This window comes from Colletotrichum paranaense, assembly GCF_030867605.1.
Source record: "Colletotrichum paranaense strain IMI 384185 chromosome Unknown Scaffold_1.1, whole genome shotgun sequence".
Taxonomy (NCBI): Eukaryota; Fungi; Ascomycota; class Sordariomycetes; order Glomerellales; family Glomerellaceae; genus Colletotrichum; species Colletotrichum paranaense.
In genome coordinates this window covers 4,717,035-4,739,209 of record NW_026848959.1, presented here as the reverse complement: position 1 = coordinate 4,739,209, position 22,175 = coordinate 4,717,035, and the positions used below count along the sequence as shown (strand labels likewise).

The following is a 22,175-nucleotide window of genomic DNA, read 5'->3' as shown; positions in this document are numbered from 1 at the left end:
CAATCTCTATCACCAGCAGAGCCGAGAAACCAAACCTCCAAGGAAAACCCAGACCAGGAGCAAGAAACAGTGCTATTCAGCATAGTTCACGCCTTTCTCCGAGAAGCAGCCCGCTTCTGCTGCTCCAACAGCCCCAAATCCCACCACCCGTCAATAAACTCCATAATCGTCTTGCGCTTCGACTTCCCCCGGCCAAGACCCTTGCCATGGACAAGGTGCTCCACCGGCGTCATCGGCGACCGAGCAGAAGACGGGGCCGGAGAAAGCGGCGGCGCAGGGGAGACGATCAACTCGGGCAAGACGGGCATGGGGTGAACGGGTTGCCTCTGCTCGACAATCTGCACGCGCTTGTGCTGCACTTGGGTCGTGGTAGGGGGCATCTGCGTCGACATTGGCATCGGCGGGGGTGGAAACCACGCGGTTGTCCGGGTGTGTTGGGAGGCGGGAGGCGGTACAGCGACATGGTGGACATCATCCGAGTCCGAACCCGAAGAATAGTCGCTGTCAAACCGCTTCTCCCGCGCCAACACCGCGGCGGTGCCGAGGCTCTTCTTGCTGTTGCTGAAATAGCAACCCCGTACTTCCCTCGTAGGAGGAGGCGGGAAAGAAGGAGCATAGCCACCACCACCATTTCCACCACCAACACCACCGACTGCCACCCTACCACGGGCGCACCCTCAACCCTCGATATCCTTGACTCCCGCAGGCGCAAGCTTCACCCTGCGCCAGAGGCAGACAGTCGTCACAGCGCTAAACGCGAATAGCACACACAACGCAATCGAAAGACCCCAGACGGCCTTGATGGCATAGCACGTGCCCTGGTCGGCGCCGACCCAGATGAAGTAGTTGAGCGCGGAGCCGGTGTTGATGTTGGCCGTCACGGAGGCCATGAAGTTGGCGGTGCTACCGCTGGACTTGGGCAGGGCGGCGCAGTCTAGGTAGGAGAGGGGTTTGCCTAGGAGGCAGGCGACGACAATGACGGCGATGAGGAGGAAGGTGTCTGCGCCGGCGGCGAGGAGGAGGGGAAGCATGTTGTCGTAGTAGAGGATATAGGTGATTGAGATGTAGAGGGTTGCGATGCAGGACTAGTGGGGGTTGTTAGCTATCGTTCTTCCAATCTACGAATTGACGACCATTCTCCGTGAAGAATCCGTGGAACGAGTGCAGAACTTACAATAACAAGTGTGCCGATCAAGACGGAAGGCGGAACGGCATCAGCGCCATTGATCTCCGAAATAAAGTTGGACACCGTGCCGATGATGGACACCAAGGAAACGAACTGCATGGCGCGCATGGCGGTGAAGGTGTGCCCGAGGGCGCCGAGGCGAGGAGCGGAACCCATGTTTCTGTTGTGCTTCCGGGCGGCGAAGTCGCGGGCCAGGGAGACGGGCGTGACGAGGGTGAGCTTCGGGCGCGGGGCGTGGAAGTGGAGCGCCGTGCGGACGGGGAATTTCCGGGGCGGGAAGGGGATGCTGGCGGTGGGCGACGGGAGGGAGGTTGAGGAAGGAATTTTGGACGAGGTGTCGTAAGTCGCCTGGTGTAGCGACTTTGATGACTTTTGAAAGGACGAAGAGTAAAGCGTGGATAGAATGAGACTCTGAGAAAAGAGAGTTGTAAAGTGATTCGATGAATCGATAGAGAAAGTAAACTTCGTTCAAAATCGTCTGTTGTCGTTTCGTTCCGTTTGTCGTGACCTAGAAAGGAAATTCGGAAGATGCGAAATGAAAAATCGAGTGTTGACCGAGATAGATAGATGAGAGATAGAGAGAGATATGAGACCTAAACTTGACCAAGGAAATTGACCTAGGAAATAAGGAAAAGAGAGAGGAAAAAAGGAAAAGACGGAAGATTGTTGTAAAGACTTGTTGTGTGATGTTGATGAGGAACAGAAAGAAACTCGAGACTGAAAAATGGATGAGATCAATCGTCTTTATACATCATGCAATCACCAAAAAGCAACATCTTCAACCAGCCTAGTAACCAGCCCTGTGGTTCATCTGGCCTGCAAATGGTACCTGAGGTTACTCTGCATTGTTGTTGTTGTGTTGCTAATTCGAGCTCTCGCGGTCTGGACCTATACCGCTAGACATCGACTCCTAAGCCCATGAACATCGAGATATGGCTAGGTACCTTGCGGTTCCTGCATGAGATACGTCAGTTGCCGTACCTCTGTGCAAAGCAGTGAGTGAGTGGTTCGCCCTAGACCCTTGGAGGCTCCCGCACCCTGGACGGCACGACGTTCGGCTAGGTATGATGAGCCGCTGGGCTGGGCCAATCACCGTCAACGGCCGGGGTTGCGGTGCGGCGCTTAACGGCGGTGGAGTTCCGGAGAGGTTGGACAAGCGACGCGGGTACGAAATTTACGACGGGGCCACACGGCTCCGGGAAATTGGAGGCTCTTGGACATGCAGCGCCAGACTCTTTTTCTTTTCGAGTATCTCTCATCAAAACTGTGGAGAAGAAAATAGGCGCGTCCAATGGCTGGTTGTCATCGAGCCAGGCCCTGGATGATCGTATTGGGTGGCTGCGCGCCTGTTTTGAAGTCGAGCTAGATGGACATGATTGGTTCTGCTTGATCCCGGGGAACTCACCTAGCTTCCACCTTGGCCTCGACCTGGTGGACCTCCATGCCTTTTCTGCATCTTGAACTGATAATCGAACAGACCACTAGACGCGGCCACTCTGGGGCGACGATGGCGGAGGCTGAGGCGCCTGTTCATACGAGCTAGCCCAGGTCCCAAATACATGCAGGTACCGGACCTGAAACCAGGTCTGGCGGTTGCTGGCCAAGGCCGCATATCTTGGCTCCATGATGTTTTATTGTTGAGGCCCGTGCAGGTCTTGTTCCTGGGCCTCTGTTGGTTTGACGCGTTCTGTATGCGCGAGGATCTCTGTACTGATCCTTGAGCCTCTTGCACCTCTTGAGCCTCCCACAGCCGCGGGACGACGATGGTTGGCCCGCGGGCGGTCGGTCCGCTATTGATCGACTTGGCGTCAGTTGGGTCCCTATAATTGAGAGTTCGCGATAGAGTGCTCGACACGATCTAGACCCCGTTCAATCGTCCCTTCACAGGTTCACAGTACAGACGGCTTGCTTCGGATTGTGGGCGCATGAGTAGGTCGCGCTATCGGCCGCAGAGGGCTGTGAGTCCTGCAAATATCATGCCCCGACGATCAGGACATGCGTAGGCATCAAGGTCGCCCCATCAACACGCCCAGATGCACAAAGACAGCTGTCAAGCCTGTGAGAATGATGTCACATTGCACGAGGTGGAAAGATCCCTGAGGACACAAGTATTGAATGTGGTTCGCTTGAAATTTCAGTATATGGTTCATGTGTTGCAGTCTTCTTTTGCCTGCCGATACGCCTAGGTAAAAAAGCCTATCAGCACACGTCTTTTCGCCTTATCATCACCGCGGCGGCCTCTGTCTTGTGTTGTTGCGTGGCCAGTGATGCTGTAGGGCTGGGTAGGCTCCGTCTTTTCCACGCCAGTTCTTCGTCTCCGCGTCTTTGTATCATTATAGTAGGCTTAACCAAGCAAGTCGTCCAGGCCATGGTTTCCGCCGGAGGAGGAGGCGTTTCCAGCAGGCTTCGGTGTCGACGCCGCAGCAGGGGCACCCCAAATTCCTGCACTGCTCTTCTCCTTTGCAAGCTGGCCCAAGGCCGGGCCGGCAGTGGGTGTGCTCGTCTTCTTCACGCCGGAGCTAGCCTGTGACCACAGGGCACCAAAAGCATCACCACCAGCAGCGGCCGGCTTAGCAGCAGCTGAAGCCGGCTTTGCCGCCGCCGAAGCACCAGGAGTAGATGCAAAAGAGCCACCAGTAGCCTGCGGGACCGCAGTCTGAACTGAGCCAAAGTAGTTGGGCCCTGAAGGCTGGTATCCAGTAGGCTTGATTTGTGCGGCAGGAGAAGCAACAGCGGGGGTGCTGAAAGCTGAGTAGTTGGCGCTCGGAGCGGGTGACATGGAAGACATGCTGACCATGTTGCCGATGTTGGCCTGTTGAGGCGCAGAGACGGGCTGGGGAGCGGCGAAGGTCGTGGCAGAGTTGGCTGTCATGACGGGAGGGGACATGGGGGTTGCTGCTGCGGGAGCCGAGGGCGCGGACTGGAAGTCGTCAAAGTCATCGTCGTCGTTGGCAGCCGCAGGAGCAGCAGACAGGGAGGCAAAGCCGGAGCCGTTGGACGGAGCCGGGGCAACAGGGGCTGGCATGGAAGACGGCGCAGGGTCGTCAAAGGAGAAGAGATCGACTTCGGGCTCCTTCTTCTTGGGTGGCTCCGCCTTGGGAGCGGGAGCGGCAGCTCGCTCTGGTCTCTTGGATCGAGAAGACGAGGAGCTGGCAGCTGGGCGAGTGTCATCAAACTCGTCGTACTCCTCAAACTTGTCGCCGTGTGACTGTGTTTTGCCGTAATCGTTGCTCTCTTCTCCGCCAAACCCACCGCCGTCGCCGTAGACGCCTCCGGAGTAGCCACCGTAGCCTCCGGTCTCGCTTCCGAAGCCTCCATAGCGACTGCCACTCCCGCTGGAGAATCCACCGCCCATGCTCATTCCACCCTCAACGCCGGTGTACTTGTTCTTGGTGGCCCGCGCCTTCTTGCGCTCGGTCCGGATGCGCTCGACATCGCCGAGAAGTTCGGCCAATTCCTTGGCACGGTTGCGAACGTTGATTCCTTGGTCCTTTCCGTTCTGATCGATATAGTGGAACTGGCGAAGCATCTTGAGTAGTGTAATGTGGCCGCGGGCATCGTCGATGACTCGTTCGGAGCCGTGCTTGATCAGGAACTCGAGAAGCTGAAGAGCCTTGTAGATTTGCCGCCACTCTTCGGCGGACTTTTCTGTGAACCGACGGTAAATCATGGGCATAATCTCGTTAAGAGTAGCACTGGTAGAACGTCAGTATTGTTGGTTTGAAGCTTTCGGTTCGGGGAGGATTACTAGTTGAAGGTGCCGTTGGCAATCTCTTGCATCAGTGATGAGGACGCGCCCCAAGGTTCGTTGTTTGTTGCCTCTCGGACCTAGGACCTGTTAGACGGACTGGAGTCTACATCAAACGAATAATTAGATGGACGAACCTTGGACTCCATTTCCGTGTAATTCATCACGGCTATGCGCAATTAGCATGCGATCGACATTGGGTTGGACTGGACGGTTCGTGATTACCATTCTGGACCTTTCTGACGCCAGCCTTGACGTCGTACAGGGTCATGTTGGAGACCGTGTCTTTCAGATTGTTCCAATCCATTTTGGCGGTTTTAACGGGGTGAAGATGGAGAGGGATTCGATGAACGGCAAGCAAGAAGCCCAAAGGCACAGGTGAAGGTGGTAAACTCGAAGACGCGATGCTCCTTGTGGTTCTTTGTCGACGTTTCAAACAGAAGCGCAATCCAGCGACCTGGCCACCCTGGAACTTTCAGGCCCAGGCTCAGTCAGGTCAATCGGTCTCGGGCAGTGCGGCGGCAGGGGGTACGTACCGCATGGATGCGATAAGATTGGCTCAGTCTGAGGGAAAGGAGATGTGGGGAGGGAAGGTGTCGAGTCACGTGGTGTACCTCTGGCAACTCTCTGGAATTTGGAAAGCGTCAGCGGGCCGCGGGAAGGAGGAAAGAGCTTCCCTGGTCGGTACGTACTGATTGTGATGTACCTCTGCGCCTCGATCAGCTCACAGCTTGACTCGGAACAACTACTGTTTCTCCATGGGATATTCTCAGAAACCACCAATTGAATGAAGCTGTACGAGTTTCAGCTAATTGTGTTCCTCAAGTGTAACTGATCTAGGTATCTTACCAGGCTGTAGATAGTTCGTCGTTTATCCTCAAATTGGATGAATTACGAAATAGTTCAAGGCCTTGAGCTCCGACAGCTGTCCATCTCCAATTGACAGACGTGGGTGCCCGTGCTCCAATTCTCAATGGACGACGACCCTGCCGAGCGTGTGTTCCTCAGGTTGCTCTCGCGCCGTGCCGTGACCTTCCGCCCCCTTTGGGATGAGTGTCCCTGACCTCACCAAAACTTTTTTCTCCTGAGAAGACAGCAAAGATCCATTTCTTCTCTCATCAGCGACTTTCATCAACCTCTGTGTATCAACAAAACTTCATCTCACTTCTTTAACTCTGTACCTGTACCAACACTTAGACTGTGTAATCCTGCTCTTTGAGGTGTGTAAAACGAGTTCCTTCCGTCATACTCCTTCCTATTCCCTCTACATCTAGCACCAGCTTCCCTCTCCCCTTACCAAGCAGCCCATCATCCACCTTACCTTACCTACCTCGCCCATTCCCACATGAAAGTCGTCGGAGCTACCAGAGCTGGTCGTGCGGCCAATGCGGTTCTCATGCAAGCCAATTGGGGCTGTCAGAAGGGACGGCAAAGCTTTGCCATCCAGCCTCTGCAGCTTGATATGCTGCCACATGAGCCATTGAGCCTACCTGGCATCTTAAGCATAGCTCCACGCACGAGCACAGGCCTGGACTTGTCTTGTATGGCAACATACTGGCAACAGCGTCGAGACTCGAGAGCACCAGCCCGCGGTGACGCTGCGGCTACGGATGGTGCCATAGTTCATGCCGGGGAGACTGGACGGCTTCATTGGCCTTCGGCTGTTGCATGTTTTGATGCTCGTCGATGGCCGATGCATTGCCTTTGCTTTCCGGCTTGCACGTCACGTCACTCGACTCGTCCACCGCCGGTCCGCCGCCGTCGCCGCTGTTGTACCATCCACTCGTCCATCCAAGCTACCACCTCCCCGCTTCCAGTGGACGCAAGATTCCACGACCTTCCGAAGGGTTGTCAAGGGACAACGTGGGCCAGTGGGGGACGGTGACTTGGCCGTGGCCGACAGCCAGACAAACGACTCCATCCAGCTGTACCAGCTTGCTGTCGTTGCCCCCCTCCCCAGGGTACCTCCCTTGTCGCTCCAATGGCCAGCGGCCTCGGGATTTTGACGTGCATTCGTCTGTCCTGCCCGTACCGCACCGTGGGTTACCAATGGCTCTCCCTCCTGTTCGCTGTCCTGCTCGGAGGTATTTACCTCTCTATGAGCTGTGGGTGAGAGAGTTCATCCAGGTACCGGTGTCAAGCTGGCAGGCCGGTGGAGGTACAAGCCGTCATCCTCTGGCACACCGTCTTCAGCCCAGACATTGCCGCGGTGGGATGTTTCTCTCTTCTCGGCTTCTGATTGAGAATCGTTTTCGTCCCCAACGTTGCCGGCTGGCCGGGTAACTGGAATGGTTGAGCTTAACTTGCGTTATGCTGTTTTGCTCTGCTTATCCGGTTTGCCTGTCGAGCTAGGCGCAAGGCGGGGTTGAATGGTTCATGAAGTCATCCCACTCAGCAGCCCTTTGACATTGACTTTTGCCTCGCTCTTTTGGTTCGACTGGAACTGGACGGCGAGTTCAAGCCAGCATCAGCACAAGCAATTGGGCTGGTGTGCTAGCTGGGCTGGACCGGACTGAACTGGTGGGCTGAGGCGAGACGGAACCGAAGCAAAGACCCAAGCAGAGCAAGCCGGGAAGAAGATCCCTTTGCCCCTCGTTTTTCCTTCCTGCCCTCTTCCCAGTTATTGCAACTTTCCATTGCGCCTGCCCCTCCCCGCCGCATCGCCTCCTTCCTTCCCTCCCACAACGCCCCAACCCAACCCCTCCTTCCCTTCCGTCACCTTGACCTTCGGCGGTACTTGCGCCTTGTACCCCCCAAGGTACCCTGGGAGGTACCAATACGCAACACCTACTTGGGTCAGGTACATTCCCAGTCAGTCAGTGACCTCAGCAACAGCTCATTTCACGTGACTTTTCACCCCTCTTTTCTCACTTTCTTAACTTCTTATTCGCCCCTTCGGCACCCGCAGTGGGGAGCTCCTGCGCTAACAATAAACCCCTCCACCCAGCTGTTGAAAAAATGAGACCAACCCTTTTGCGACCCCTCCTACCCCGCCATACCTTCGCCTGCTCCTCCGTTTCACCCTCGCCCTTTTCTCGACCTTCTGCCTTCATTCAACCTCTCCGAACTGTGATTCCTGCATCTACCAAGCCATCCGTTCGATTCTTCTCAGCATCCAAAATCATGCCTTCCCAAGTGTAAGTCTCTCCTTCCCTCGGCCTTGCTCAAGAGCATCATCACCATCACGACGATGCTCTCAATGACGCAATAACTAACCCTCTGTTCAGTTACTTCGACATTGAGTGGGAGGGTCCCGTCCTTGACGGCTCCGGACGTCCCACCTCTACCGTCCAGCGTAAGTTTTTTCTTCCGGTTATTCATTGAATTTCATCAAAACAATCATCACCATGGTCGTTTTCGATGTTCCCAGCATCACAATGCCTACGTCTATAGCTCTAGACGGCAAGGAAATCACCCCACCTCGACTCCAAAAGGCTTGAAACTTTGTTGTTCGCCCAACTTTGGCTGTCCGAGCTGTCTTTCTACCGACTCCGCCATCTTCACCGCATCCAGAGCTTCGCTGACCAAGCTTTCCCTCGTACAGAGCAGAACGGCCGCATCGTCTTCAACCTCTTCGATGACGTTGTCCCCAAGACCGCCGCCAACTTCCGCGCTCTCTGCACCGGCGAGAAGGGCTTCGGCTACCAGGGCTCTTCCTTCCACCGCATCATCCCCGACTTCATGCTTCAGGGTGGTGACTTCACCCGTGGCAACGGCACCGGTGGCAAGTCCATCTACGGCGAGAAGTTCGCCGACGAGAACTTCCAGTTGAAGCACGACAAGCCCGGTCTGCTTTCCATGGCCAACGCCGGCCCCAACACGTAAGCTCTTCTCTCCAGCCGTCACTTTGTCCAAACGCGGCAGCTAACCCTCCACCCAGCAACGGCTCCCAGTTCTTCGTTACCACCGTCGTCACCTCGTGGCTCAACGGCCGCCACGTCGTCTTCGGCGAGGTTGCTGACCAGAACGGCCTCAACATCGTCAAGGCTCTCGAGGCTACCGGCTCCTCCAGCGGTGCCGTCAAGTACGGCAAGCGCCCCACCATCGTCGCCTCTGGTGCGTTGTAAAGTGCTTCTCGCTCGGTTCTTTGTACGTTAGGTCCTGCTTCTGAAATGTCGCGAGAGACACCTTGACGCGACAGGGAGGAGGATTTTTGGTAGAGACTTGGGTGTTGCGCCATCACGCAGCTTGGCGGCAATCAGCTTTACTGCTGCTACATAGTCTGCCAAGACAAAAAGTTACTGCCACCTTTATGCTGCCGCTACGTGACATTTTGCCTTTGACTCACTTTACCCCCTAATGACCTGGTCGACCGAGTACCGATGCATCGTGTGACAAATATACTGTTCGCGACCAATGTCCATTCAAGGCATAGAATCACTTGTGAATGCATACAACACAATGAGCGTGGTTGGGTTAAACATGTCATTGGTATAATTACAGCCAATGGCTGGTCGCCATTGAAGCTAGATTCCCTTTGGGGAGGATGGGAGCTCTACCCTTAGGCCCTGGCAAACCGTCCCGCCCATGTCCTTCTTTTTGATAATTCGTGCCAACGCCAATGCAATGCTTTCCATGATGTGAATGAATCAAACAGACCCAACCCAAAACAAAGAAGACCTCCTTTTGCTACTCCCTAGGACAGAAGAACCCCCCTCTCATTCCAGACCCAGCCATCGCTGAAAGTAAACGCAATTGCTCGCGCTCACGGGGCCACCCTCCTCGCAGAGCTCAAAAACGGGACACCGCCCGCAAGGAGCCTCCGTGTACCCATTGACAAACGGCTCCGGCCCGCCCTCGTCGTCCTGGCGGCCCGCCCAGGCCGTGTTGCTCTGTCGCGGGGCGCGGCAGACTCTGTAGCCGACGCGGCCCGAGACGCGGATCGACTCGATGAGGCCGTCGAAAACGAGCACGTCAATGAGCTTCTGCATGTCTTCCTCGCCGAGGATCGTGTCGCTCGTAATGCCCGACTGGGAGATGAAGCGCGCGATCTCGCGCACGGTGGGGTATTCTTTGAATCCCGCGGGGAGGGGCAGGCAGGTTGGTTCTCGCTTGGGAGGTTGGACGACCGGAGCGGGTTTGGTGTCTGCTTCGCTGGCGCCCGACATTTCTTCCGCGCTGCGCTTCTTGCCCTTGGTATCCGGGAGACCACCCTTGAGAACGCCCTTTTTGGGCACAGCGGTGCGGGTGGCGGCTGACGAAGAGGAGGAAGAGCCGGTGCTGTGGTAGGTGCTCTTGCGCTTGACGTAGTCAAAGATGACGCGCTGGATTTCCTCGATGAAGGCCTCGTCGAACGTCGAGTCGGTGAACCAGGGCCCGCCGGTGGCGCGTTCCGAGGGCCGCATGGAGGCCTTGATGAACATGCGCTTGTTGGGGTGCTCGACGTTCTTGAAGGGGGCGATGAGGCCCTTTCCTTGCAGCTGTTTGAGGGCTGTCTTGAGGACCGAGTCGTGCATGTTGAGGCGGTTCTGGATTGATTTGGACCAGATTCCGTCGCCGCCTGCTTCGTCGATTGCGCCGTAGACCATGCGCTGTTCGTCTGTCGTGCAGAGCTTGTATCTGCAGGGGAGGTTCGTTAGCATGGCTGGCGAGCTGATGCTGTCCAAGCATGGAGAGTGAGACTTACTTTTCTGCATCTTCGACGGAGCGCCATCGCCAGGCGAGGCCGGTCTGGGAGGAGACGGCGATGAGGAGGCGGTCGTTTGTGAGACTCTGGAGGCACTTCAAGAGGGTAACGGTGTCGCGATTCGGGATCACGTCAAAGTCGAGGAGATCGTATTGGGTAAAGAGCTCGTTCTCGTCGCCGGCCTTTTGGAATTTCTCGTACAGCATGTCCTTCCACACCTCTAGCTTAGAGTCGGTGCTCGAGGTGGTTGCCGCCGAGGGCGAGTCCGCCGCTGGGGGTGCGGGAGCCATTGCGCCTGTCTACGACGGCGGCGGCGGCCTGTCACGCTTTGGTTTTGTGATTATTCGTAGGAGGGTGCGGTCGCGCAACGGAATTGAAAGGTTCAGGGAGTCGGTTCGAGCCCAGCTGTGTCGTAGATGTGGCGGGGACTTGTTGGCGATGTGTGATCGATCGGTGGTGGTGGGGGAGTTTGTGCCTGGGGGATTTTTTTAAGTCGTCTGGGGTCGTAGTCGAGTTTCGCGCGATCGAGGGGTCGTCGCTTTGCGCCGGCAAAAGATTACAGAGTGCCGGACTATTGAATCGAACCTTGGTTGCAAAGTAAAGCTCAAGGTCTGAGGTCGTCAATTGAATCGCATCAGCAAGTGTCGTGTCGGGAGTGTCGATAGGAAAGGGTAGATTCGTCGGGTCGAAGCAGACGCCCAGAGAGGCGCTTCGCCCACGGTGAGGTGGGTGCGGTTGACTTGGGTCGGCGACGATGGTGGGATTGGTTTTTGGAGCTGCATCAGAGGTCGGTCAGCACTGCGGACAGCCCAGGCAAAAAAAAAAAAAAAAAAAAAAAAAGTAACTGCCCCGCCTCTCAGAGTGAAAGTGACCTGCGCACCTGGCGGCACATCAAATCAGCCTTGCATTGGTGCTGGATGAACTGCGGGTGGGCTGCAACTGCGCTGGGATGGCCTGCTGAGGAACGGTACGTACCGCTAGTGATGGTGGAGCATCGTCGACGTCTTGTTGAACAAGAGTCTCTTTCTTGGTCAAGCTTGACGAATCTTGTTGAAGAAAGAACAATTTGATTGTACTTCAACTCGAATTCCTTCGTCTTTCCGATGAATCACAGGGGAGTACTGAGGTCTTGGCCAAAATTTATGTGATCCCATAGCGCCTTGTTCTACTTGTGTAGTTCTCCGAGTGAGTCACTGCTAAGAATCCTCGAGGTTGAGACGACATGTCAGCCTGTGCCTCGGATGATCCTGTGGCACAGCAAGCCCAGAAGTCAAAGTCACTATGACGAGACATTTCCTGATTCTTCATTTCAACAAATGGTGGCTGTGAGGTTTATGGATTGCAATCCCATGTAATGGGAGCTGCGTTCTCACTGCAAATTCATCGTAAACTCGTAGAGAAAGTCATTGGAGCGTATCCCATGAGCATGAGGTTCGTCGTTCAATCTCCAAATAGTCTCTAAGACTTCAATTCCAAAGTCTAAATCTTACTCTTTAATCACTACTATTGGTGTTGTATTGCAAGAGGTTTTGATTTTTATGGCGGTTTATGATTGGGCTTATTCAACAATACTTGTGAGAATGTATGAGTATACTTCTTATCCCTTGGGCAGCCTTCTCGTGACTCATTTGAGAATTCGCGACATAACTGAAATCAAAACTTGGACACATTGTTATTATCAAGGACCTTGACAGCTGTAAGGATTGGTCAGACCTTTCATAGGAAGTTGGTTGGTTCAGTTGTGGCTCGTTTTGATTGAGAGTAAAGTTTCGCTTTACATAGTCCGGACGGTAATGGTTCTAGCACATCACACATTGCTCTTAGAAGATAGAATCAACTTGAATAGTAGCATCAAGGAACGGCCTTTGTCCATGGTACGTCGATATACTTCTCATATTCACTTACCTGCCAACACAAATATTGAATTCTTTGGTCTGACTCAACCTGCAATGGCTGGCTGACCTGGCTACATGAGGTAATCAGTCGGAGTTTGCTCTCTCTCTCATGCTTCTTCTTCTTGTATTGAGAGATTAGGCGATCCTGTGGGTGTTCTGAAAAGCCTCGCGATTGCCATTGTCATGGGGGACAGCGCTGGAAAGGCCGTGTAAGCTTCAATCATCCCAACTCATCGCTACAACGCGTCACACCTGGGATTCAATTTTGAGGAAAGACAAAACCCAAGATGAGAGAAAGATTCAAATCATTTTCACAGCACATATTCCCGGCAATCAACATATCTCATGTACACATGCACAACCCTGGGAGGTAGTCACGTACGGAGCCAGTCCCGGCCCACGGACCACAAAAACCACACATAAAACCGGAGCACCGGGCCCGCCCCACTTTATCGCAAGAAAAATTGGAAAAAATCTCTTCACATCGCGGCTTCCAACCCTACTTAATGACTCAATTGCCATTCGCTTCCAACAAACCAGCAGGTCCATCGGATCAGCTTCCAATAACCCGCCTTGCTAGCTCAATCGGTAGAGCGTGAGACTCTTAATCTCAAGGTTGCGGGTTCGACCCCCGCGTGAGGCTCAAATCCTCACCGCGATTGGCAAAGCCACTCTTCGGGTTAATCTTTTGCTTTTTGTCTGTCTTCGAGGATGATCTTGTCTGCTCTGCTTGCTTTTGAGTGTGTGTTATGTTGTATAGTGGGGGCCCACCTAAATGTAAGTAAGTCAACAACGAGTCTCGTAACCTTCCTTGGCATGTTGAGTTGGTCAAAAACAGTGTATTAGCAGTATTGCTGTAATGATTTCTCGCTGTGGTACGCCCATCTTTTCTAGGCAAACGCTCCGACAATGGCCATGAGTGATGCTCCGCCAACCACAGCCATGTAGGCATTCAGCCGTTTCCGCCCCTGTAGAATCTTGTAGCTCTTCTCTGAGAGGAAATCTTCGGCTAGCAGCTGGACCAGTCCGGCAAAGAGGAGCAACCCGGCCGAGATGGCGTTCATGAACCCAACCATCAGCAACCCGGTCTGGCTCATGGGGTCGTACAGATTATGCACAATGAGACCAATGAGCTGACCGAGCGGCGTCGTGCCTCCGAACGCGAGAACCATGAGCCATGGCCGCGCCGAGGACCGGGGCAGTTGGATGGCGGCGATTCGGCTGCCGAGTGCGAGTCCCTCGAATGTCTGGTGGAAGCTGATGGCGATGAGGAAGACGATGAAGGTCGGGCCCGTCGCGACTGAAATGGCCATGCCGATGAAGACGCTGTGGAAGAGAATGCCTCCTTCTAGTAGCAGACATTGGCGGAGAAGCTTGCTCTGCTCCTCTTCCGTGACGATCTGGGGTGCGCCGGGGGTAACTGTAATCTTTGGACGGATGCCGGGTGAGCTCCGCCGTCTGGGCTCGTTGGCCGGGGTTGGGTCCAACTCATTGACGTCGAGGTCAATGTCCGATTCGTCGTCGTCAAAGCTATCTCGACCGTTGGCAAGGCTATCATTCGCTTTCGCACGCGTCGGCGTCGAGCTCGGCAAAGGCGATGCGCCGGCCATTAGCCCCTGAGTAGAATCCATGTTATCGAGGCTGATGTCTTCCGGCCGGTGAGAGCCGTGTCTGTGCGATGCCAAGCTTCCTGCGGCATGCGTGTTTGCTGCAGAATGCCCGCTGCCCTCTTCGTCGTCCCAGTACTCGTACTCGTGTGAATGGGAGTGGGAGTGACCGGCCCCGCGGGTGGCTAGGTAGGACTCGAGCGCGACGACGGAGAGTGCTGCCACCATAGCAATCAAGCCTGCCATCTGGGGGTAGCCTTTGTTGAAGACGAACGGGAGACACGGGTCGGTGAGTGAGGTGAAGGCGGTCGGGAGGAGGTGGACGAAGGACGTTGCGAGGAGAACGCCGGTGCCGAAGTGCTGGCAGTAGAAGAGAATTATGCTCTGCGGTCGGCCTTTGGAGGTTCTTCTGGGGAGTAGTGGAATTCCGCATGCTATCAATCATTAGCAAGCGCTCCATCAAATGACATTGAACCAAGAGCTTGGGCGGGAACTCCTCCCGCGTGTTCCGTCGCAGGCCATCATGGTCTCGCCAGGTATCGTCGAGCTGTAGAAACCAAAAAAGTGTCGCTTACAGATTGTACTCAGCGCCAATATCAAGATCAGCGCGCCAATATGCAGCGCGGTATCGTAGGACTCCTTTCTAGATGAACCGCATTGTGGCTTCGTTGCCTCTGCCGCAGCAGCTTCGGCATTCGTGACTGGAGGTCCATGTCGCTTGGATAGCTCGGCGAGGAGGAATTCAGTCGGTATCGAGGCCCAGGAAGCGGCATCTTCGGGACGTGGCATGTGTTAGCAAAAAGGCCACATCGACATATCTAGGTTCGCATGGGGAATTGTCCCCCTCGTCGCTGGATATCTTGGGATAGTATCTACCTCTCGGCCAAACTCCCGTGGCTCCTATATCACCCATTCTGGACAGCGGACGTTGATGGTGTCTGGCACAATACCATGGCGGCTCTGCACCGGGAAAAGGATGCAGACGAGATGGTTCAAGGAGACAGAACCTAAAAACAGGGACAGAGAAGGGAGACGGATCGTGCCTCGTCTTCGTCCCAAGTCTGAGGTGCGCCCTGGGAAACGCGGGACCCGAAAGAAGTGTAAAAGTGCCCGGTGGTGAGCAGCACCGAGAGACAGGATAGGCGGGCCCTTTGCCCTTTGGGGGTGCTTGGAGGGGGGCGGAGCTCCTGAACTGCATGGAGCTTCCCCCCCGGTCCACTGTGTCCTGATCTTCAACCCCGTGTCTCCCCCTATGAAAACATGCGCACACGGGGGCCGTTTGACCCCTTGGATTTGCTGTTCAGCAGGGGTGACGGAGTCTCGGGGCCACCTTGACAGCTGCAATCTGCGCTAACAACGTAATCGCCCAGTGAAGCGAGGGGCCGTTTTCAGAATCAAAAGACACCCCCTGTGAAGGCTGGGCGCTCATGTCTTATCGGTCAGACAAATTATGTCAGCTGCGCTTGATAAGATAAGAGCTATGACGAATGGTTGGCCTCGGCAACATGACTAACCGATTCGCGATATCGGTCGTCTATCGCAACAGCTCCCCAGGTCCCCCGACTGAGACCCAGCTCTGACCCCCCCAGGTCTGTGACACACAGCTTCCCAACCCCGTCTCAACCTCACCTTTGCAACTCAAGTTCCGAACTGAGGTATTGAACATCATGGCTGGAGCTCGTCGACTACAATTGGCCGGTTTGGCCTTGCTTGGTGGTGTGTCCGCCCTGCAGATGCAGATGCAGGTACCTGAACAACAAGCGCCGATGATTGCCGACGATGCGCCTGTCATCGCAACATCCCCGTCCACCGCGTCCTCGTCGTCTTCTAAGAAGCCCTTGGTCGAGACTGAGGCTCTTCAGGATACCATCAAGGCCGACAACCTGCTTGCGCGCGCAAAGGACCTCTACGATATCGCCAAGTTGGGAGAGGAGGAATACAACCACCCCACGCGTGTCATTGGCAGCGATGGTACGACCGTCTCCCCAGCAACTCGCTATCTTTCGTGCTTACCAGTCGTATAGGTCACCTCGGAACTCTGGAGTACATCTACTTCGAGCTTGCGAAGCTGGGCGACTACTACAAGATCTGGAACCAGACCTTCCCTGCCGTGTCGGGCAACGTCTTCGAGTCGCGTCTCGTTATCGGGAACGATGTGCCAAAATCAGCCTCTCCCATGGCTCTGACCCCACCCACGAAGGATAAGGAGCCCGTATACGGCGATCTCATTTTTGTTGAGAACAATGGATGCGATGCTTCCGACTACCCCTCTAAGGTGAAGGGAAATATCGCCTTCATCCGCCGCGGCACCTGTGCGTTTGGAGCCAAGAGCGAGCAGGCCGGCAAGGCTGGTGCTATCGCGGCCGTCGTGTACAACTACGAGACTGAGACTGTGCACGGCACCCTTGGAACGCCTTCTCCCGAGCACATTGCCACGTTTGGTCTGGGTGGTGACGATGCTAAGCCCATTCTCGAGAAGCTGGGCAAGGGCGAATCCGTCGACGCTATTGCCTACATTGATGCGGTTGTCAACACCATTGAGACCACCAACATCCTTGCCCAAACTATCGAGGGCGACCCGGACAACTGCGTGATGCTCGGTGGACACAGTGATAGTGTTGCCGAGGGACCTGGCATCAACGATGACGGCTCTGGCAGCTTGAGTCTCTTGGAGATCGCCACTCAGCTGACCAAGTTCAGCGTCAACAACTGCGTTCGCTTCGCCTGGTGGGCAGGTGAGGAGGAGGGTCTTCTCGGCTCTGACTATTACGTTGACGTCTTGCCTGAGGAGGAGAACCAGAAGATTCGTCTCTTCATGGACTACGACATGCTTGGCAGCCCCAACTACGCGTACCAGGTCTACAACGCCACGAACGCCGTCAACCCCACTGGCTCCGAGGAGCTGCGTGACCTCTACGTAGACTGGTACAAGGCTCACGACCTTGCTTACACTTTTATTCCGTTCGACGGTCGCAGTGATTACGACGCTTTCATCCGCAATGGCATCCCCGGCGGTGGTATTGCTACCGGTGCTGAGGGCATCAAGACCAAGGAGGAGGCCAAGCTGTTCGGCGGCAAGGCGGGCGACTGGTACGACCCGTGCTACCACCAGTTGTGCGACGATGTCGGCAACGTTAACTTGACTGCTTGGGAGATCAATACCAAGGTGAGTATCGCAAAATCCTGACCTTTATGCATGTTTCTGACAGGCGATTTAGTTGGTTTCTCACTCTGTCGCCACCTACGCCGTTTCCTTCAAGGGATTCCCTGAGCGTACCAAGGCGGCTGCCGCCTCCACTTACTCAAAGAAGGCCAAGTACCATGGCAGCAAGCTCTTCATCTAGGTGTAAGAAGTCAAGTTTTGTCAACGGTATGAAGGATTAGTGTACACTATCTAGCATATAAGGACCGGAGTGTATCAAGGTGTTGTGTTCGGTGTTGGTGCGGAGGATGGGGTTTCTTGGCGCGCATTCATATAGTATTACATGCTTCATAGACAACGATTTCGCATTGAACGACGATGCCCGCCTTCGTGTAAGTGCACAATGATTTCTATATACGTGTATCCGACCGTGACTGTAACTATGAAGGAACCGAGGGAGAACTCAGGGATCCACCGGCGTAGAAAGCGGAGGCGCGGGGTGGTTGGTTGAGGAGCCCCCGGAGAGCGGAGACGTTCTAGTTACCCCAGATTTCCCACCTCGCTGGATCCCACGCTCTTGGCATCCCTCATTCACATCCAACTTCGATACCATGGGTAATCCGTTTGAAGCCGACACTTGAAATGTCGGCCGTTCCTTGAATCACTGGCCTGACATCGAACCCAATGCCCTCTGGTTCAGTCAGCCGGACCGGCGCATGCCAGCGCTGTCACCGCCGAAAGGTCAAATGCGACCGCACCCGGCCTTCATGCGCCCCTTGTTCCCGGATCAACGTCCAGTGTACCTATGCCGCGAGGGAGCACCAGATACAACTTCGCCGGCAGGACGTCGAGAGGCTTGAGCAGCATATACGAGACCTGCAGGCAGAGAACGATAATCTGACCGGGAGACTAGCCCAGCAGCAACGCCAAGCAGACACCGCGGATGAGAGGCTTGCGACTCCGACTACGACGTCGAGCCTGGGGCTGCAGACTGACGAGGCTGAAGCACCAACTGCTGGGGGCGGCGAGATTGCTAGCCAGGTCATTCATCTATCACTCAGCGCTGGTGGCGGTCGAGACTTTGTCGGCTCGACGAGCGGTTTGTTCCTCGCCAATCTGCTACAGTCTCATAGCCAGTCTTCCGAGGCACCTAGCCATACCGTCAGCCAATACCCAAGCTCAACATCCCGCCGTCATGGACGTACGGGAAGCCTTGCGCCCACCAGTGGAGCTACCAGTCTGCCACCAAGGAGCATGACGGTAGAGATACTAGATGCATACTCCAGTCACGACCGGCTTTGCTATCCGTTTCTCTCACCGAAAGCACTGGACCGGGCCCTAGACGCTGTCTACGACGTAGGAAACACAGAGAAGGGGAATCCGATCGACAGCTTCCTTGTCGATATGACTCTTGCCATCGGGACCGCACAAGTCTACAAGTTGAATTGGAACGGGTTCTGGGATTCCGAGGTTCACTATACACGCGCCATGACGCGCTTGGGCGATGTTCTCTCTCGCGGAGGTATCACTGCTCTTCAGGCCTTGCTTCTGATCTGTCAATACAGGATGGGAACAACCTCCCACGACACGAGCACCAGCGTCTGGCACCTGATTGGGGTTGCGGCGAGGACATGCTTCGAGCTGGGGTTGCACAAGGGGTCGACGTATACCGTCCCTTCATCACGACCCGGTAACGAGGCGGATGTGGAGGGCAGACATGAAGACGTTGAAATCAAGAGAAGGTGTTTCTGGAGTGTGGTATCGATGGATCGGATTGCCAGTCTCATCCTGGGACGGCCGCTGGCTATCCAGCTTGAGGATATCGACGTCGACCTTCCGCCCTTCGATGTGCCTGGAAGCCCTGTCCCACTTTCCAATTCACTATCGACGGCCTCTTTCAGGACCCCAGAGTGGCATCTTGGAACCGCAATCTTCGTTCACATTGTCAGGTACCGAATGATTTGCGGCAAGATTCTCAACGTCCTCCATCGCAGCGCGAACATAGCCCGAGACCCAGTCACCTACGAAGATAGTCGAAACGCCCTCGCCGAAGAGCTCCAGTCATGGCGCGAGGGGACAAATAGCCTTCCACTGATTCCCCCAGAGGCGCCGCTCACCTCGCCCGCCAGCAGGTCCAGTTTCCGCTCGGCAGAATGGTATAATCTCCTGTACCACAACGGAATCTTGATGCTGTTCCGCCCATCTCCCACCCTATGCGATGCCACTGGAAATAGCATCGTGTTACAGCACATGTTTGACTCTTCGCAAGAGGCCATCAAGCTGTACGCTAACCTGCACCGCTCCAGAAAGATCAACTATTCTTGGGTGACACTTCACTCCATCTTCATCGCAGGACTCTCCTACATCTATGCACTGAGAAATCATCTCCAGCATATGCAAAGCCGGAACCCCGCGAATGCCAACACGCCCAGAGCCACACTGCGAACAACTCCCACAATCAGCCAGGTGGTCAACGATACCCGAGCCTGCTCAAAGGTACTGGTGGCTGTGTCCGAGAGATGGTCCATGGCGCGCAACTGCTCCGAAGTATTCGACCGCCTCAGTGACGCCGTCGTCGCAGACATTGTTGAAGCCCAAACTGGAAACGGTTCATCATCGAATGAGCCCGCTTATAACAACCAACCCACAGGCGAGACTGAGCACCTATCTCAAGCTATGGAGATGAGCCTGAATGATGCCATGTATGGTCAAGGCCCTGGCCAGAACTTTGTTAACATGACAGTTGACGAGACTTTACGAGACTGTTTTGGGGACCTGCAGAATATCTGCTATGACCAGTATCACAGCGATGCTATTGCTCAACTTTCCCAAGATTGGCTGTTTGGAATGGGAGAAACTCCGAGTCGCTACTTCTAGCGTCACAAGATATGAAAGCAAATACGTTCTTCTATTATTCGTACAAGCTAGCATTATACCTCAAATCCTACCCCGCTGTAAGAATCTTCGCGGCACCTCGACGTATCGGCTCCGTAAGTACTCCGCGATCCCCTTGCCCAAGCCATCTATTCTATCCGATGATGCGATTCCTCCATTCAGGTTGTCCAGAATTCGGCTAACACAATCATTAGTCAACATTGATACAGCCAAATAAGCTGCTCGACTCACAAATGCACAGCATTGATGCCGGGGAACTCAACCCGTTCGACCCTCCGGTTTGGATTATTCTTGTACCAGTCATCACCCAACAACTGCTTGAGCCGACTCACGGTCAAGATAGTCCGCAGCCAGGGATACTCATCTTCATTGCGAACGAAGAAGCCCACGTTCGAGTTGTCGGCCTTGTCTCCAGAACGAGCGTGGACAATGGTTCCCAAAGGCGCAAACTCTGTCGGGCCCAAGGAGACGATGTCGATTGGATCTGCCGTGTCTGCGGATGGCCTCTCAATCTTATATATCGCAGTGTTCTGAGGCGGAGCAACGGAAATCAGCTTGCCTGAGCCCAGAAGCACTTGATGTTCGATAAGTGATTGTGGTATCACAGCCGGGAGCATCTCCATGAACGGCTTGGGGTCCATCGTCCGGAAATCTAGCGACATGTGGTATCCGGGGTAACTCTGCATTCTCACGGCGTAAATGGGAACCTTGAAGTTGACAGCTGCGATATCCTCCTTCTTCCGCGCCTGCGCAAAGACGCGAAGCTGCACGGTGCCCGCTTGCTGAGAGCTAGGGTTCCGGGCTTGTGTTCCGTACTGCTCGATGCTCAGCCTGCTGAAGTTGCTGTCCTTGAAGAGGTATCCTAGCTGGTTTTTCATCATCGTCACCTTCTCGTCCACGTCAAGTCCGTTGATGTAGAATGTCGCCTCGGCCTGGTACCCGCCTTCAGCAGCGAACATGACCTTTGTTGTCGGCGGTGGCGGAAGCCCTTTGGCACCCCATACTCTGACACGATCTTCCCCGGCATCTTTCTGCTCTTCGACGCGGACACTTGACAAGTCGGCCACTACGTCCGGGTTGAGGTAGAGATGGCCCTGCAGCTCGTACAACAGCTGCGCCGTGACGGTATGCCGCGTAACATGGCCGCCGCCCTCGGTAGTCTTACTGATAACGCACTCTCCGCCGCGAGAAATCTCCGCCACAGGGAACGCGAGATCGACTAGCTCCGGGAGGAAGTCTTTGAAGCCGGAGAAGTTGGCACCCACGACGTACGGCCCGCATTCAATCAGGTGCGCCGCGAGCAGGGCGCCGGCCAGCTCCTGGTGCTGGTCTTCTCTCCAGCCGTAGTACCACGCCGCGGCGCCCATCACTGGCGAAGCGTCGGTGCATCGCCCGCAGACTACTATGCGCGCGCCTGCTTTGAGAGCCTCCACGATGCCCCAGCACCCGATGTACGCGTTGCCACAACAGGGCTCGAAACCCCAATCGTCGAGGGTGGTCTCTGGATGATCCAAGTGCGGGAACTTCAAACTCCCCCTCCTTGAAGGGTCCTGGAGTAATCCAGAGACATCATCCCCCAAAACCGCAGCAACTACACTTTCAGGATACCCCTTCCTCCTGCACAACTCTTTAACTTTGTCAAACAGCGCAACGGTATTGAGCGCCCCCGCGTTCGTCACGACGCGCACGTCCTTAGTCATGATGTCGTCGATGCATTCTTCGAGCTGCTCGTAGAAGCCGTTCTCGTAGCCGAGGTTCGGGTCGACGTCGCGCTTGGTGATTGCGTTCCAGGCGATATTCATCTCGGAGAGCCAGTCGCCCGTGATGACTTGGACGTTGCCGGAGCGCAGCATGCGCGCCATGGCGTGGGGGTGGTCGCCTGTTGCGCCGGAGACGTTTCCGATTCTGATGGGGGGTTTATCGATCATGGTTGGATTTCTGGCTGTTGAAGGAAAGGAGATAGAGTAGAGACAAGAGACAAGAGGAGTAAGGCGAGGAGTAGAGGTGCAAGATATCAGAGTAGGGTAATATTAGACTTCAACGCGGTCCGCGGTATTATCACACAAGATTTCCCAA

At 55.1% G+C, this 22,175-nt stretch overlaps 8 protein-coding genes across 8 annotated transcripts; 3 read left to right on the top strand and 5 right to left on the bottom strand.

The window, feature by feature from the left end:
- Positions 1 to 86: 86 nt before the first annotated feature.
- On the bottom strand, positions 87 to 1,648 carry CPAR01_01639 (uncharacterized protein; the record flags this gene model as incomplete). The annotated part of the gene is made up of 3 exons (XM_060485928.1): positions 87 to 660; positions 772 to 1,085; positions 1,175 to 1,648. Coding segments are annotated over 3 exons (1,362 nt in total), but the record flags the coding sequence as incomplete, so codon positions are not given.
- A 1,882-nt stretch (positions 1,649 to 3,530) lies between these two features.
- CPAR01_01638 (epsin-3) lies at positions 3,531 to 5,400 on the bottom strand (the record flags this gene model as incomplete). Its single annotated transcript, XM_060485927.1, has 4 exons — positions 3,531 to 4,881; positions 4,935 to 5,014; positions 5,072 to 5,103; positions 5,160 to 5,400. Coding segments are annotated over 4 exons (1,704 nt in total), but the record flags the coding sequence as incomplete, so codon positions are not given.
- Positions 5,401 to 7,892: 2,492 nt separating this feature from the next.
- On the top strand, positions 7,893 to 9,001 carry CPAR01_01637 (cyclophilin type peptidyl-prolyl cis-trans isomerase/CLD; the record flags this gene model as incomplete). Its single annotated transcript, XM_060485926.1, has 4 exons — positions 7,893 to 8,071; positions 8,162 to 8,229; positions 8,479 to 8,755; positions 8,815 to 9,001. 4 exons carry the CDS (start codon positions 7,893 to 7,895, stop codon positions 8,999 to 9,001), a joined length of 711 nt encoding a protein of 236 aa, XP_060356783.1.
- Positions 9,002 to 9,592: 591 nt separating this feature from the next.
- CPAR01_01636 (RNA polymerase Rpc34 subunit) lies at positions 9,593 to 10,850 on the bottom strand (the record flags this gene model as incomplete). The annotated part of the gene is made up of 2 exons (XM_060485925.1): positions 9,593 to 10,493; positions 10,561 to 10,850. The coding sequence occupies 2 exons, from the start codon at positions 10,848 to 10,850 to the stop codon at positions 9,593 to 9,595; spliced, it is 1,191 nt and encodes a 396-aa protein (XP_060356782.1).
- Positions 10,851 to 13,345: 2,495 nt separating this feature from the next.
- On the bottom strand, positions 13,346 to 14,975 carry CPAR01_01635 (ZIP Zinc transporter; the record flags this gene model as incomplete). Its single annotated transcript, XM_060485924.1, has 3 exons — positions 13,346 to 14,496; positions 14,638 to 14,835; positions 14,939 to 14,975. The coding sequence occupies 3 exons, from the start codon at positions 14,973 to 14,975 to the stop codon at positions 13,346 to 13,348; spliced, it is 1,386 nt and encodes a 461-aa protein (XP_060356781.1).
- A 754-nt stretch (positions 14,976 to 15,729) lies between these two features.
- On the top strand, positions 15,730 to 17,406 carry CPAR01_01634 (peptidase family M28; the record flags this gene model as incomplete). The annotated part of the gene is made up of 3 exons (XM_060485923.1): positions 15,730 to 16,033; positions 16,087 to 17,228; positions 17,281 to 17,406. The coding sequence occupies 3 exons, from the start codon at positions 15,730 to 15,732 to the stop codon at positions 17,404 to 17,406; spliced, it is 1,572 nt and encodes a 523-aa protein (XP_060356780.1).
- Positions 17,407 to 17,888: 482 nt separating this feature from the next.
- CPAR01_01633 (fungal specific transcription factor domain-containing protein) lies at positions 17,889 to 20,081 on the top strand (the record flags this gene model as incomplete). Its single annotated transcript, XM_060485922.1, has 1 exon — positions 17,889 to 20,081. One exon carries the CDS (start codon positions 17,889 to 17,891, stop codon positions 20,079 to 20,081), a length of 2,193 nt encoding a protein of 730 aa, XP_060356779.1.
- Positions 20,082 to 20,141: 60 nt separating this feature from the next.
- Positions 20,142 to 22,027, bottom strand: CPAR01_01632 (uncharacterized protein; the record flags this gene model as incomplete). The annotated part of the gene is made up of 2 exons (XM_060485921.1): positions 20,142 to 20,277; positions 20,331 to 22,027. The coding sequence occupies 2 exons, from the start codon at positions 22,025 to 22,027 to the stop codon at positions 20,142 to 20,144; spliced, it is 1,833 nt and encodes a 610-aa protein (XP_060356778.1).
- Positions 22,028 to 22,175: the final 148 nt, after the last annotated feature.